At 39.3% G+C, this 15,509-nt stretch overlaps 1 protein-coding gene across 5 annotated transcripts in view; it reads left to right on the top strand.

The window, feature by feature from the left end:
- Nucleotides 1-15,509, top strand: part of LOC129263210 (uncharacterized) — a 41,068-nt gene that overhangs the window by 13,056 nt on the left and 12,503 nt on the right. For all 5 annotated transcript variants that reach the window (XR_010294360.1, XM_064103343.1, XM_064103337.1 and 2 more), the window contains 8 exons: nucleotides 834-1,090; nucleotides 1,437-1,598; nucleotides 2,387-2,497; nucleotides 5,243-5,384; nucleotides 6,213-6,355; nucleotides 7,587-7,756; nucleotides 8,500-8,631; nucleotides 14,303-14,451. Coding sequence is in view for 4 of the 5 variants with exons in the window: in XM_064103343.1 (XP_063959413.1) it covers nucleotides 834-1,090; nucleotides 1,437-1,598; nucleotides 2,387-2,497; nucleotides 5,243-5,384; nucleotides 6,213-6,355; nucleotides 7,587-7,756; nucleotides 8,500-8,631; nucleotides 14,303-14,451 (1,266 nt within the window). In the remaining variant the exon portion in view is untranslated. The remainder of the gene's footprint in view (nucleotides 1-833; nucleotides 1,091-1,436; nucleotides 1,599-2,386; nucleotides 2,498-5,242; nucleotides 5,385-6,212; nucleotides 6,356-7,586; nucleotides 7,757-8,499; nucleotides 8,632-14,302; nucleotides 14,452-15,509) is intronic.

Genomic DNA, 15,509 nt, shown 5'->3' with positions numbered 1-15,509 from the left:
AATCCTCCAGCTGAAATTCAATTGCAATGTGTACTCAAGACCCATATACTCATATTATCTGAAATGTTTGACTGTAATATTGGTTTTGCCATTAGGTATGTATGTCTGACCCCCTTATGTGTGAGTTCTTCATGAAATGATTTCTTTGTTTCCTTATTCATATAAATATATGAGCTTGCCATCTTTAATTAACACAGTATCAATTTAGTTCAGTTAAATGCTCCCCAAGATAACGAAAGTAGGGTATAAAAGACAAGTATTCTTTTAGAGTTAGTTGGGCAATTCCATGAAATATTCAACCTTCTTGTACGTGCAACCCGTAATTTTCTCCTCTTTTACTTCTCTGCATGTACTACTCAAGCTATGATGCTTTTGAAAGCACATGGAAGTTTGAAAAGGATTATTGTACTTTCTCTGGGGATCCTCAAATTGGCAAACATCTTTCAAAATGGCTGATTCTTTATTAATTTTATACATAAATTTTCAGATTGTCACCATTATCTTCAATTTTATCGTGCCTCCTTCTGAGTATAACATATTTCATGGGAAAATACAATTAACAATACATATATGTCAAGGTCAGGCAGGAGAAGGTAATCACAAATATGTATATAAATTTGGAAATCAGAAAATGTGTGTACAAAACAAATGGATAGTTGTCCTCAAAATCAACCTATGTAGAAAGTGTTTCTGTATAGAAAAAGTTCAAACTTACATAACTCCTTTATGTTAATTTTGATGAAACTTGTTTTAAATGGCTCCTCTCCGAGTTTACCCTTCCAATAAATTGATTCTCTCTCCTTGGGATTTGGTCTCCTTTGCACTCCTAATAGTCCCACCAAGCAACGATGACCTGCCCAACCTGGAGAACCTGATAGGCACCCTGGAGGAGGGAGACAGCGAGCTCCACACGGAGCGGGAGCCACCAACCCTCTTCAACAGACCGGAGCACGAACCCAGCTACCGCCAGATCTCACACCTGCGCCAGGAGCTGGAGGAGGAGAAGATCGACCCTTACATTGATCGCTTTGAGGACAACGTCCGGGACGATGTCCTCATGATCGGAAACATCTCCCTGGAGGAAGTTCAGGTACGGTCAAAGCTGCTTTGGAAGCCACTCGTCTTGATCTGGTTTTTCCTTTCCCATTGAATTCGGGTTCTTATGAGATTATGTACTTTGCTTATAACTTTTGAAATATCCAGGTGCTTATACCAAGTTGATGGCTCAAGAGTGGTAGAGCATTCGCCTTATGAACAAGAGGTCCCTGGCCGAGTCATACCCATACGTACCTTCCACCCTCTTTCGGGGTAATCAGCTTTCAAAACTTAGAAGGATAACGATGTTTTCTAGGGTCCACTTTAAGAGCAGTGTCATAACTGAAGGGTTTTACACTGAGTGAATAAAACATTATTTGTTTTATTTTTGTATCATTCAGGAGGAGGAACGTCGATTGAGGGATGAGCACATTGCCTATCAGCAGCAGGAGGCACAGCTTGCTAGAACCAGACAGGAAGATATCCTCCTCAAGGAAGAACGTTCCAAGAAACATGTCACTGATGTCATGAAGAAGAAGCGCAAGGAGCTCGCCCTAAGGGAGGTATGTGATAGTAAACCTTTAAAAAACGAAAATCAACTCTCTGTCATATTGGTTGTAGTGTCTTCCTTGAACGTTTGCAAACTTTGGCTTGCAAACCTTTCTCTTGAAAGTGGTCTAAATGTGCAGCCTACAATGAAGGCCCCTCTCACAACAGTAAGTTGTATTTGCGCTAGTCTTGTATAAAGACCCACTTGTTGATCAAAGTTTCAAATGAGGGTCTGTGCCTCCAGACTATGCAGTACTGATGGTTTGACTTTAAAGGTATAATTCTGCTGAAATAGCTTATATGAGCATCGTGTATTTGGCCCCCTAATCTATAGAAGAATTGTAATGTAGAATAAGATGGTTAACAGTTTGGAAAAAAGTGGAATGAACTGATCTGAAGAAGTTGCTGTTAGGAGAATTTTTTATTTCCTTGATTTCTCATCATTTACCCATCAAGTTAATCCTTTTTAAAATCTGTTTAGTTTGTTGAGTCAATTATTTCTGTGCTGTGTATATGTATTTCATGTTATAAGAAATCACAAGACCGCATGGAATGTGTTACAATCGAGGTCATCATGACTCTGTGGTTGATGAACAGGGGAACAATTGATAGTTTTAAATTATAGAAATTTTTAAATAACACAAGCTTAAGGTAATGAAAACATTCTAGCTGGATCAAAAAGAAACCTCATTTTGAAATTAGGGAATCTTATTAACGCATGAATGAAAAGAATATTTGCAGGTAGAACATATATATATTCATAGAAGATGATTTATTTGTCATTTGTGTGTCTCTTTCTCAGGAACTGAGCATCCAGAGGGAGCGTCTGCTTCAGGATCAGCTCCATAAGACATTCAAGAAGGCAGAGAATCTCCTGAAACGGTCTCTGGAAATAAGAAAGGGAGAGGTCAAGGTGAGTGGTCCTGGTCAAAGATACCAGTTATTTTGTTTTTGTCTGTAATTTACAGGAGAGGTTACACCTCCTTTTTCTACGCCCGTATTATGGTATCACGTTTGGTGTCCGTCCGTCCGTTAACTTTTCCTTGTAAATGTGATAACTTCAGTTTGACCTAACCTAGGCTCATATAATTTGGTGTTTATGATACTAGCATGGATCCCAGGAAGCCTATTGATTTTGAGGTCCAAAGGTCAAGGTCACAGCGACATGTTTTCATCTTACCCTTCTGCAGTCCTTGTAAACGCGATAACTTCAGTTTAACTTAACCTAGGCTCATATAATTTCAGTCAGTCGGCAAGCCCTCAAAAAGTAGCTTCTTTTACCCAAGTGATATTCATGACTAGAGGGTTTTTGCATTGCTAATGAGCTTGGTGCGGACAGAAATACCTCTTTGTTTGGCCATTGCTGCTCTAAATATTGAAAAAATTTCATGTTTTTGGTATCTTTATAAAGAAGAAAAGATATTTTTTCAGGTCATGTGTTTAGAATTTTTAAAAGATTGTGTAATAGCATATTACTCGTTATCCGAGTCCCCTCCTGTGGGAAATAGGCAGTCTCAACACGGGAAGGGGACTCGGATCACGAGGAGTAATTAGACAGTTAAATAGTGTTTTTAATGTGATTTTCATTGATTTTAATGATTCTTATAAAAAATATTCATTCATCATCTCTAGGAAACTGTCTGAAAGTGGCAGAGTGGTTTTGGAGGGAATTGAGACGTAGAATGAATATTACTGGGGTTAATTGCCGTTTTATTTTAGATGGGGACTTGGATCACTAGGAGTAGTTTTATAGTGTTTTAATGTGATTCTATTGATTCTGATAATTCATATTATTGAAAATAGGAAACTGTCTAAAAGTGGCTCAGTGATTTGAAAAGGAGGGAAATGAGGGGTACATGAATATCAATAGAGATTGAAAAGAAGTAGATGCAATTCTGATTTATTTAGTAGACCCGACGCCAATAAAGTGGAGAATGAAAAGAGACACACATTGTCCGTGGATCCGAGTCACCGGGGACTTGGATCACGATAATGCCATTTAATTAGGTGTATTAATGTTTTAATTAGCTCTGTTGTCTAGTGTGCAAAACCAGGGTTATTTTGTGGTTTTGAATTTTGAAAATCCTAGTCCCTTACATATTGTTTGTGGTATGGGGGTGGAGGTAGCCAGGAGGCTCCTAGAGAGTCAAAATTATTTACTAACATGTGCTTACTCTCCACGGAACCAGGGATTGCGTCCCATTCATGTGCGTGTACCGCGGGGAAAAAATGAAATTTTTGCCCCTGGGATATCTTGATCTAGCCCTGAATCATGTAAATGGGAAACAAACTTAATTTCCGATATTTATACGACATTGATTTCATTTTTAAACAAGAATTCATTTTAAAAATGAGAAAAATATTATGAAAAGACGGGGAAAACTTGCCGCAATTTTTACGTTGCCACCTTGTTTCTTTTTGTTCTTCGCCAAGCTACAAGACGCATATTCACCGATTGCAATTCACGCTCACTCTCTCTCTCTGGCTAGAAAAATATTATGAAAAGACAGGGAAAACATACCGTGATGTTTACGTCGCCATCTTGTTTCTTTTTGTTTTTCGCCAAGCTACAAGACGCATATCCTCCGATATGCGTCTTGTAGCTTACTCTCTAGGAGTAAGCTCACTCTCTAGGAGCCTCCTGGCTAGGTGGGGGGATCCCCTGCTCATTGTGATATCGTTTATTGCATCAAACTTTGGGAGAAAGAATGTTTTGTCATGTTTACTTTGATTATTGCTCTGCTCTAATTTCCAGACATGAACCGAATCACTAACTTCAACCCTGAATTTAACACTAAAACTATCCTAAACCTAATATAAAACCCTATTGCAACTGTAACCCTATATCTGATAGATGAGATGAAGTCCAGAGCAAATGTTGTGTAACCAGTAAGATGTTAATGTAGACTATGATGAATAAGATACATCTATTTGAGTATAATTCAATCTGATGTTGCATGAAGTTGCAAACAAGAACAATTTGCAATAAATTCTTATCTACCATGATGACCAACTTCTCCTGTATATACCGTATGGGCACTAGTATTCAACGTGGCATAATTCAAAGATTTGGACAAATTCCCCCAAATATTTAGAAATAGGGAACTTATCTTAATTTCATACCTTTGTTATTTCCAGTGTAATCTGTTGTCGGTATTTTCTTTATCAATCTGTCGACTATGCGCGGAGGATCGAATTATGCGGCGATGACCTTTTGCACTGAAATGCACTAGTATTCAACCTAGTGATGATAGATGGCTAATTTCAAAATGGTTTAGATTGCTAAATTAGATCTAGATTTATGTAAGTCTCTGGCTTTGATTAATTCCCTGTTTGGTCTCATCTCAATTGGTCTAGTCCATAGTCGGATGGGACAAGGGCAGATTGAAAGACAGGGCCATCTTTCATCGCTAGGTTGAATACTAGTGCCGACGGATTGAATACTAGTGCCAAAAACCATCGCCGTATAATTCGATCGCCCGCGCACACAGTCGACGGGTTGAAGAAAAAAATATCGGAAAAAGAATAACCAGCATTTGCTCTTGGAAATAAGACGGGTCTGAAATTCAGGTAAATTCTTTATTTATATATATTTGAGGAAACTCTCCAAACGGGTTGAATACTAGTGCCCTTACGGTACTTCTACCTTACAATCTAGACTATGTATGGCGATCTCATGATGGCTGATGGTCAGTATGGTGGGTCAAAAGGTCGTCGTTGGAAAGTAGACTGGAATCGAGCTCCGCAACCCATACAAATCAAACTCAAGTGCCTAAGAGGAGTCAAGGATAAGCTACCTGGTAAGACATTAGGCCCATATTCTGAACTTATATTTAACTTTAGACCATGGTCTACATACATTCGCACTCGTGCGAGGTTGGTATTAGTATACTAACCTCGCACACAGAACCGCGTTTGGCAGTGGATTTCTAACTAGTTGGTCGCGCGTGCTGCGACGCCACTTCTCGCGTCCACACCACAGGACTTCTATGGCTTGATTTTTCTGCGCTCGGCGGCATGTAATGAACCCTTGAGTGGGTCTAAATGTAACTCTCTGCTAAAATTATGGAAAGCCCAAAAATCAGGAATTCTGTTTGAATTGTATATTTCTTGTGTTTACCCTTTTGTTTCCCATTGCCTTCTTGATGAAGAAAAATGCTTCAGTTATCATTCCCAGACATTTATAAATGATTCTATTGTCGAAAGATTTGTCCCACAATTGGCCATCCCTAGTTAACAACAATCTTAAACCCGAGTGTAACTTAAACTGGAGATCAGAATATGAGCCTAAGAAATTAACCATTCTCATCTTCCAGCTTAATCAGTTGGTAGGAAAATAGTTATTTTTGAAACCTTGCAGGGTTTGTGTTCTTAAAGATATTAACCATCTTTTACTTGGGAATCTCTCAAAAGGAAATTTTGTTGGCATGTTTAAGGTGTTTGATTTAGCTTTAATGGCATTGTTGGCTATATCGCAGGCACATCTTTTGAATGTAAAAACAAGTTTAAATAGATCTGAAAATGTCTGAACTAAATTCTGAACTTTTCCCCTTCCTCTTCCTCTCCTCCTTTCTCCTATTTTCATTGGAATTCTTCTTATTGTAATTTCATAATTCCTGTTTCCTCAGCTGGCCGGTTCATCCTTATGACATCCCTGTATGACCGTCTGGGTGGACATGTCTTGCGCTGGTCAAACCTACGTGGTCAAGAATGGTCTGGGTCTACACTCCCTCTCAACCATGATGGCCATTTCTACAATGTGGAGATTACAGTAAGGATACTTTCATGAGGAATATATTTGGCAATATAGTTTTAGCCTTCTTTAGTTTTGGTCAATCTCCCCCCAAAAAACCCAATCGGTTGGCCCCCCCCAAAAAAAAAAAAAGAGAGAGAGAAAGGAAAAGAAACTTAGTGGGAAAGATAAATTATTGTACATTATTATATGTTATATTATGTTATTTTAAATGAGAAATATTTTTTGATAACTTTATGAAACACATTTTGCTCAGGGGCTATGTGTTCATGGTTCCTGGTGCTCGCATTGTCTGTGTAAAGAGATATATAATCCTGTTGTAGAAAAACCTCCCGTTTTCAAGTTGATATACAGTCCGACCTCTCTTATCCGGACACGTTGGGACCAGCACCAATCCAGATAAGGGATTTATCCAGATCTGGGAGACTCAATATTAAATACATGCAGCCACTGCCTCCCCAACAGCGGTAGCTACATGTTATCTATCGTAATGGGCGTACAGACAGTATTCACTTCAGTGTCAGTGCAAATTATAGGCGGTATTTTTACGGAAATGAAATCGATTGATGGCCAAAACTGTTGGATAATTTACCTGTTGAAATGATTTAGGTATACATCGAGCATACCTCGAAAGAAAGAGAACGACTTGATAAAACTAAGTTTTACAATTAGATCATCGCGGCGGGTATCGCAGCTTCGCAATGTCAGCCATTGTTATACTGAATGTAGGCTCAAACATGATGGATGGCGCTGTCCGTATTGAGGCCTAGCGTAAGCTAGCGAGACATTTGTTGTTCTTCCTGGGAAACAAAATAGAATGTGATGAAATGTTTGTGCTGCGCCGATTTACTGGAAAATTATCCTGCCTCAGTTCTTTCGGTTATTTGGGTGAGATATTTTCATGAAAAATAATGTTCTTGTAGGTAGACTATATTGGAAAATATATGTAATCAAAGTGAGTTTGCGTATAGGATTGAGTTTAGATTGAAATCTCATTTCCTCACGTACTCGATTGAATTGAAGAAAAAAAATAACGGCAAGTGTGCGTCCAGATAATAGAGAGATCCGGATAAGGGGAGGCCGCATAAGAGAGGTCGGACTGTACACCAAATATATTAATATATTACTCGTCCATGTTATTTTGGCAGACCAACTTTAACCAAAAGGGATCAAAACATCACATTTGTACTGTACATGCTTTAAAGTGAATAAATTGAATGTTTTCTCTCCTGCCTTCATCACCCAACAGATTGATCAGAGTCAGTTCACAGTTTGTCCATCAAAGCCAGACATCCGTCCAGGCATGGTACTGGTCTTTGAGCTCTTCTTGCTCCGTGGTACCCTTCTGCCCGTCGATAAGGTGGTGGCCTGGGGCGTATTCCCCATCTGTGATGGTCAGTTTGAGGTCCTCCAGGGAAAGTAAGTTGACCACTAGCAAGGCAGAGAGTTAGGGCTATTAAGTCTCCCTGAAAATTAACTGAAAAACTGATTTTCAGCATCAACCATTGGATTGTGTGTATTCAAGAAAAATCTCCCTCCTTCCTTGGTAAATTCTCTCTGAAAGTTGAATGTTAAACTGGACAGCTCTGGAAAGGGAGTATGAAATGTTTATTGTACATTTCACCATGGAATGTTAAATCACTATTCATCCCCATCCCATTTATTCCTCATAGGGCTTTGAAATGAGAAGCAGTGTGTACCTTACAAAATAATCATCTTTCCACTTGTTGAAATGATTTCCACAATATTTGGGTTTATGCCATTAAATGTCCTATATGCCTCACATATATGTATCTAGTGTTAAAAAAAGTATTGAATGTTTGTGAGTGTATGGGAAATCCCATTAATTGGTGATACTGAATAATTATGCATTGGCAATGTTTAAAGTATTTCACTTCTAGATTGATAAAGAGTTTTTTTCTTCTATCTTTTTTTCTGTGATTGTACATCAGAAAGTGAAATAGGTATATGTTTGTTGCAGTCGTTCACCAAACATATCAGCACCTTAGAATATTCAGCAAATGTGGTTGCAAATTTAATAGCATATTTAATAAATAATTTGATGTTTGTACAATATATGTGTATGTAATGTAAGCTTGAACACATGGAGCAAATTGCAATACTATTTCTGTATGTTCTTTTCTTTTCTTCATTTTGTGAAGGTATAAAACACCGATGCTGAGGGGAGAGATCGATACTCGCATTGACCGTCATGAGACGGTCGAGAAGCTGATGGCATCAGACCTAGATCACTGGCTTTGTAATCTCTACTTCGAGATTGTGAGGTTGCCAAGGTAAGATAGAATGAATGATGATGGTGGTGGTGGTAGTGGTAGTGGTGGTAGTGATGTGGTGAAGATGGTGGTGGTGATGGTGGTTGCATTGGTGATGATGATGATGGTGGTTGTAGTAATGGAGATGGTGGTAGTTGTAGTGGTGGTGCTAATAGTGACTTGGTGATGATTGGAATGGTGATGATAAGTGATGATGATGATGGTGTTGGTGGTGATGGTGTTGATGATGCTGATGGTTGACGATGATGGTGGTAATGATGGTACTGGTGATGATGATGATGGTGGTGGTTGTAGTAATGGAGATGATGGTAGTTGTAGTGGTGGTGCTAATAGTGACTGGGTGCTGATTGGAATGGTGATGATAAGTGATGATGATGATGATGATGATGATGATGGTGTTGATGGTGATGGTGTTGATGGTGTTGATGATGCTGATGGTTGACGATGATGGTGGTAATGATGGTACTGGTGATGATGATGATGATGGTGGTTGTAGTAATGGAGATGGTGGTAGTTGTAGTGGTGGTGCTAATAGTGACTTGGTGCTGATTGGAATGGTGATGATAAGTGATGATGATGATGGTGTTGGTGGTGATGGTGTTGATGATGCTGATGGTTGACGATGATGGTGGTAATGATGGTACTGGTGATGATGATGATGGTGGTGGTTGTAGTAATGGAGATGATGGTAGTTGTAGTGGTGGTGCTAATAGTGACTTGGTGATGATTGGAATGGTGATGATAAGTGATGATGATGATGATGATGATGGTGTTGATGGTGATGGTGTTGATGATGCTGATGGTTGACGATGATGGTGGTAATGATGGTACTGGTGATGATGATGATGATGGTGGTTGTAGTAATGGAGATGGTGGTAGTTGTAGTGGTGGTGCTAATAGTGACTTGGTGCTGATTGGAATGGTGATGATAAGTGATGATGATGATGGTGTTGGTGGTGATGGTGTTGATGATGCTGATGGTTGACGATGATGGTGGTAATGATGGTACTGGTGATGATGATGATGGTGGTGGTTGTAGTAATGGAGATGATGGTAGTTGTAGTGGTGGTGCTAATAGTGACTTGGTGATGATTGGAATGGTGATGATAAGTGATGATGATGATGATGATGGTGTTGATGGTGATGGTGTTGATGATGCTGATGGTTGACGATGATGGTGGTAATGATGGTACTGGTGATGATGATGATGGTGATGGTTGTAGTAATGGAGATGGTGGTAGTTGTAGTGGTGGTGCTAATAGTGACTTGGTGATGATTGGAATGGTGATGATAAGTGATGATGATGATGATGATGGTGTTGATGGTGATGGTGTTGATGATGCTGATGGTTGACGATGATGGTGGTAATGATGGTACTGGTGATGATGATGATGATGGTGGTTGTAGTAATGGAGATGGTGGTAGTTGTAGTGGTGGTGCTAATAGTGACTTGGTGCTGATTGGAATGGTGATGATAAGTGATGATGATGATGGTGTTGGTGGTGATGGTGTTGATGATGCTGATGGTTGACGATGATGGTGGTAATGATGGTACTGGTGATGATGATGATGGTGGTGGTTGTAGTAATGGAGATGATGGTAGTTGTAGTGGTGGTGCTAATAGTGACTGGGTGCTGATTGGAATGGTGATGATAAGTGATGATGATGATGATGATGGTGTTGATGGTGATGGTGTTGATGATGCTGATGGTTGACGATGATGGTGGTAATGATGGTACTGGTGATGATGATGATGGTGATGGTTGTAGTAATGGAGATGGTGGTAGTTGTAGTGGTGGTGCTAATAGTGACTTGGTGATGATTGGAATGGTGATGATAAGTGATGATGATGATGATGATGATGATGATGGTGTTGATGGTGATGGTGTTGATGGTGTTGATGATGCTGATGGTTGACGATGATGGTGGTAATGATGGTACTGGTGATGATGATGATGGTGATGGTTGTAGTAATGGAGATGGTGGTAGTTGTAGTGGTGGTGCTAATAGTGACTTGGTGATGATTGGAATGGTGATGATAAGTGATGATGATGATGATGATGGTGTTGATGATGCTGATGGTTGATGATGATGGTGGTAATGATGGTACTGGTGATGATGATGATGATGATGGTGGTTGTAGTAATGGAGATGGTGGTAGTTGTAGTGGTGGTGCTAATAGTGACTTGGTGATGATTGGAATGGTGATGATAAGTGATGATGATGATGATGATGGTGTTGAAGGTGATGGTGTTGATGGTGTTGATGATGCTGATGGTTGACGATGATGGTGGTACTGATGGTACTGGTGATGATGATGATGGTGATGGTTGTAGTAATGGAGATGGTGGTAGTTGTAGTGGTGGTGCTAATAGTGACTTGGTGATGATTGGAATGGTGATGATAAGTGATGATGATGATGATGATGGTGTTGATGATGCTGATGGTTGATGATGATGGTGGTAATGATGGTACTGGTGATGATGATGATGATGATGGTGGTTGTAGTAATGGAGATGGTGGTAGTTGTAGTGGTGGTGCTAATAGTGACTGGGTGCTGATTGGAATGGTGATGATAAGTGATGATGATGATGATGATGGTGTTGATGATGCTGATGGTTGATGATGATGGTGGTAATGATGGTACTGGTGATGATGATGATGATGATGGTGGTTGTAGTAATGGAGATGGTGGTAGTTGTAGTGGTGGTGCTAATAGTGACTTGGTGATGATTGGAATGGTGATGATAAGTGATGATGATGATGATGATGGTGTTGATGATGCTGATGGTTGATGATGATGGTGGTAATGATGGTACTGGTGATGATGATGATGATGATGGTGGTTGTAGTAATGGAGATGGTGGTAGTTGTAGTGGTGGTGCTAATAGTGACTTGGTGATGATTGGAATGGTGATGATAAGTGATGATGATGATGATGATGGTGTTGATGGTGATGGTGTTGATGATGCTGATGGTTGACGATGATGGTGGTAATGATGGTACTGGTGATGATGATGATGGTGGTTGTAGTAATGGAGATGGTGGTAGTTGTAGTGGTGGTGCTAATAGTGACTTGGTGATGATTGGAATGGTGATGATAAGTGATGATGATGATGATGGTGTTGATGGTGATGGTGTTGATGATGCTGATGGTTGACGATGATGGTACTGGTGATGATGATGATGATGGTGGTTGTAGTAATGGAGATGGTGGTAGTTGTAGTGGTGGTGCTAATAGTGACTTGGTGATGATTGGAATGGTGATGATAAGTGATGATGATGATGATGGTGTTGATGGTGATGGTGTTGATGATGCTGATGGTTGACGATGATGGTGGTAATGATGGTACTGGTGATGATGATGATGATGGTGGTTGTAGTAATGGAGATGGTGGTAGTTGTAGTGGTGGTGCTAATAGTGACTTGGTGATGATTGGAATGGTGATGATAAGTGATGATGATGATGATGATGGTGTTGATGGTGATGGTGTTGATGATGCTGATGGTTGACGATGATGGTGGTAATGATGGTACTGGTGATGATGATGATGATGGTGGTTGTAGTAATGGAGATGGTGGTAGTTGTAGTGGTGGTGCTAATTGTGACTGGGTGCTGATTGGAATGGTGATGATAAGTGATGATGATGATGATGGTGTTGGTGGTGATGGTGTTGATGATGCTGATGGTTGACGATGATGGTGGTAATGATGGTACTGGTGATGATGATGATGGTGGTGGTTGTAGTAATGGAGATGGTGGTAGTTGTAGTGGTTGTGCTAATAGTGACTTGGTGATGATTGGAATGGTGATGATAAGTGATGATGATGATGATGATGGTGTTGATGGTGATGGTGTTGATGATGCTGATGGTTGACGATGATGGTGGTACTGATGGTACTGGTGATGATGATGATGGTGGTGGTTGTAGTAATGGAGATGGTGGTAGTTGTAGTGGTGGTGCTAATAGTGACTTGGTGATGATTGGAATGGTGATGATAAGTGATGATGATGATGATGATGGTGTTGATGGTGATGGTGTTGATGATGCTGATGGTTGACGATGATGGTGGTAATGATGGTACTGGTGATGATGATGATGATGGTGGTTGTAGTAATGGAGATGGTGGTAGTTGTAGTGGTGGTGCTAATTGTGACTGGGTGCTGATTGGAATGGTGATGATAAGTGATGATGATGATGATGGTGTTGATGGTGATGGTGTTGATGATGCTGATGGTTGACGATGATGGTGGTAATGATGGTACTGGTGATGATGATGATGATGGTGGTTGTAGTAATGGAGATGGTGGTAGTTGTAGTGGTGGTGCTAATAGAGACTTGGTGATGATTGGAATGGTGATGATAAGTGATGATGATGATGGTGTTGATGGTGATGGTGTTGATGATGCTGATGGTTGACGATGATGGTGGTAATGATGGTACTGGTGATGATGATGATGGTGATGGTTGTAGTAATGGAGATGGTGGTAGTTGTAGTGGTGGTGCTAATTGTGACTGGGTGCTGATTGGAATGGTGATGATAAGTGATGATGATGATGATGATGATGATGATGGTGTTGATGGTGATGGTGTTGATGGTGTTGATGATGCTGATGGTTGATGATGATGGTGGTAATGATGGTACTGGTGATGATGATGATGATGGTGGTTGTAGTAATGGAGATGGTGGTAGTTGTAGTGGTGGTGCTATTAGTGACTTGGTGATGATTGGAATGGTGATGATAAGTGATGATGATGATGGTGTTGATGATGATGATGGTGTTGATGATGCTGATGGTTGACGATGATGGTGGTACTGATGGTACTGGTGATGATGATGATGGTGATGGTTGTAGTAATGGAGATGGTGGTAGTTGTAGTGGTGGTGCTAATAGTGACTTGGTGATGATTGGAATGGTGATGATAAGTGATGATGATGATGATGATGGTGATGGTGTTGATGATGCTGATGGTTGACGATGATGGTACTGGTGATGATGATGGTGATGATGATGATGATGGTGATGATGATGATGATGATGGTGATGATGATTATTGTGATGATGATGTTGATAATGATGATGCCGATGATAATTATGTCTGATGATGAGGGTGATAAGTGATAATCAAGATTATAATGATAAGAGTATGTTGTTGATGATGTTAATACTGACAATTATAATTTTCCAAAAAATTTCATGCGCATGCATTCATTATACAATCTGTCCACACTCAAGTTGAGGATGTGTACACACTATCTCGCAAATAATGCAGATGAGTTGATGAATGAATGAATCCATTCATTATTTATACAACAAATCTCCTAGATCTTGTTACTTAAGAAAATTCAAAACAAAATATTCAGACAGCCTCAACAGATGAAGACTGACAAACCTACACAATGAATCAATCAAAGCTACCAGATCTAGGGCCCGTTCTATGAAGACTTGTCATAATAACATATTCACTATTTCTATACCAAATTTACTATCGGCCAATCAGATTGAGTGATTTCAGTAGCTTTTAACTGTTAGTGCAAATTTGATTTTGTAACAGGTTATATGAAACAGGCTCCTAGACCTCCCAGCAATGTTAGACTTTACCATTGTGCATGTATATAATCCTTTATTATTATTATCATTACTTTTCTCCTTTGTTCCATGATCCAGGTACCTGGCTGGTCAGAAAGAATACGAGGTGGAGCTTCAATTTTCCTCTAACCTGATTGGGTACCCTGATAGAACCAAAGGAGCGGAAGAAGCCATTGATGGTGAAGAACCTGTCCCAGGATCTCAGGCTGACATGGTCTCAAGTAATGGTATGAACACTGTATTCACTCGGGTCCTGCTTTAACTACAGAAAGCCATATGCAGAGCTGCCAAGTAGTACGATTTTTCCGTATTTAGTATTATTTTTTTTTTTACAAAATCGAAATTTATTGAGAAAAATCATCTCTATATGCCTCTATTTCATAAAACGTACACAAATATGGTTATTAGATCAATGTACTGTCAGGTAACTTTTTTTTTTTTCAATCATTTTGTAAAAACCAGGGTGAGATATACACAAGTTTCAATGTTTTTTTTTTTTTCATCTGCAAGAGCAGTGCACATTTTAGCTTGCATGCAGCTTGAGCGCCGTGATGGGCGAGTGCGCCAAGCATTTTATTATGAAATACACTTTTTTTGGGAAAAATACAAAATATTTATCTCACACGGTAAAAATACTGATTTTTTGGTAAAAATACTGATTTTGGGGGATAAGAATACTGAAAATGCAAAATAGAACTTGGCAGCTCTGCATATGTTGAACAAACTTTGGAAATTGCAGGCTCAATTTATTAGCTCAGATTACAATTCTAACCATTCCTGCTAAATGAATAGAAATAATAAGTAAAATATGTTTCTTCATCGTTCAAGTATGAGGAAATAATCTAGTGAACATAATAAACATACAATGTAAACGAAATTAAGACATTTTTGTCTCATAATCTGGGCTTATTAGTCACTGCAAATAATGATTTTATGAGTAAGCATAGAAATCCAGGTTAATTGTTGCCAAATCATCTTAGATCTAGATCGGGAATATTTGCAATTACTGCAGCATGTTTTTCTATTTTTCATATTCATAAATCCTTTATATATTCATAATTTTGGTTCTGTTTTTATGTGCAGAAAATGTTACATAATGAAGAAGATGAAACGTTTGGGATGTTGAACTATGAAATTAAATAATTAAAATCAGCAATGGTGAAAAACCTTGAGAATATCTGCCCACTTTCTCTTTGAGGTGATTGTTTACTGCTTATGCACCAAAGTTGTCGAGTGGTTCTCCCGATAATTTTGCTGAGACCAGCTATCCACCGTCAGAAAATCA

Source organism: Lytechinus pictus, chromosome 1 (genome assembly GCF_037042905.1).
Source record: "Lytechinus pictus isolate F3 Inbred chromosome 1, Lp3.0, whole genome shotgun sequence".
Lineage (NCBI taxonomy): Eukaryota > Metazoa > Echinodermata > Echinoidea > Temnopleuroida > Toxopneustidae > Lytechinus > Lytechinus pictus.
The sequence above is the reverse complement of the archived record's forward strand: the minus strand, read 5'-3'. Positions and strand labels throughout refer to the sequence as shown.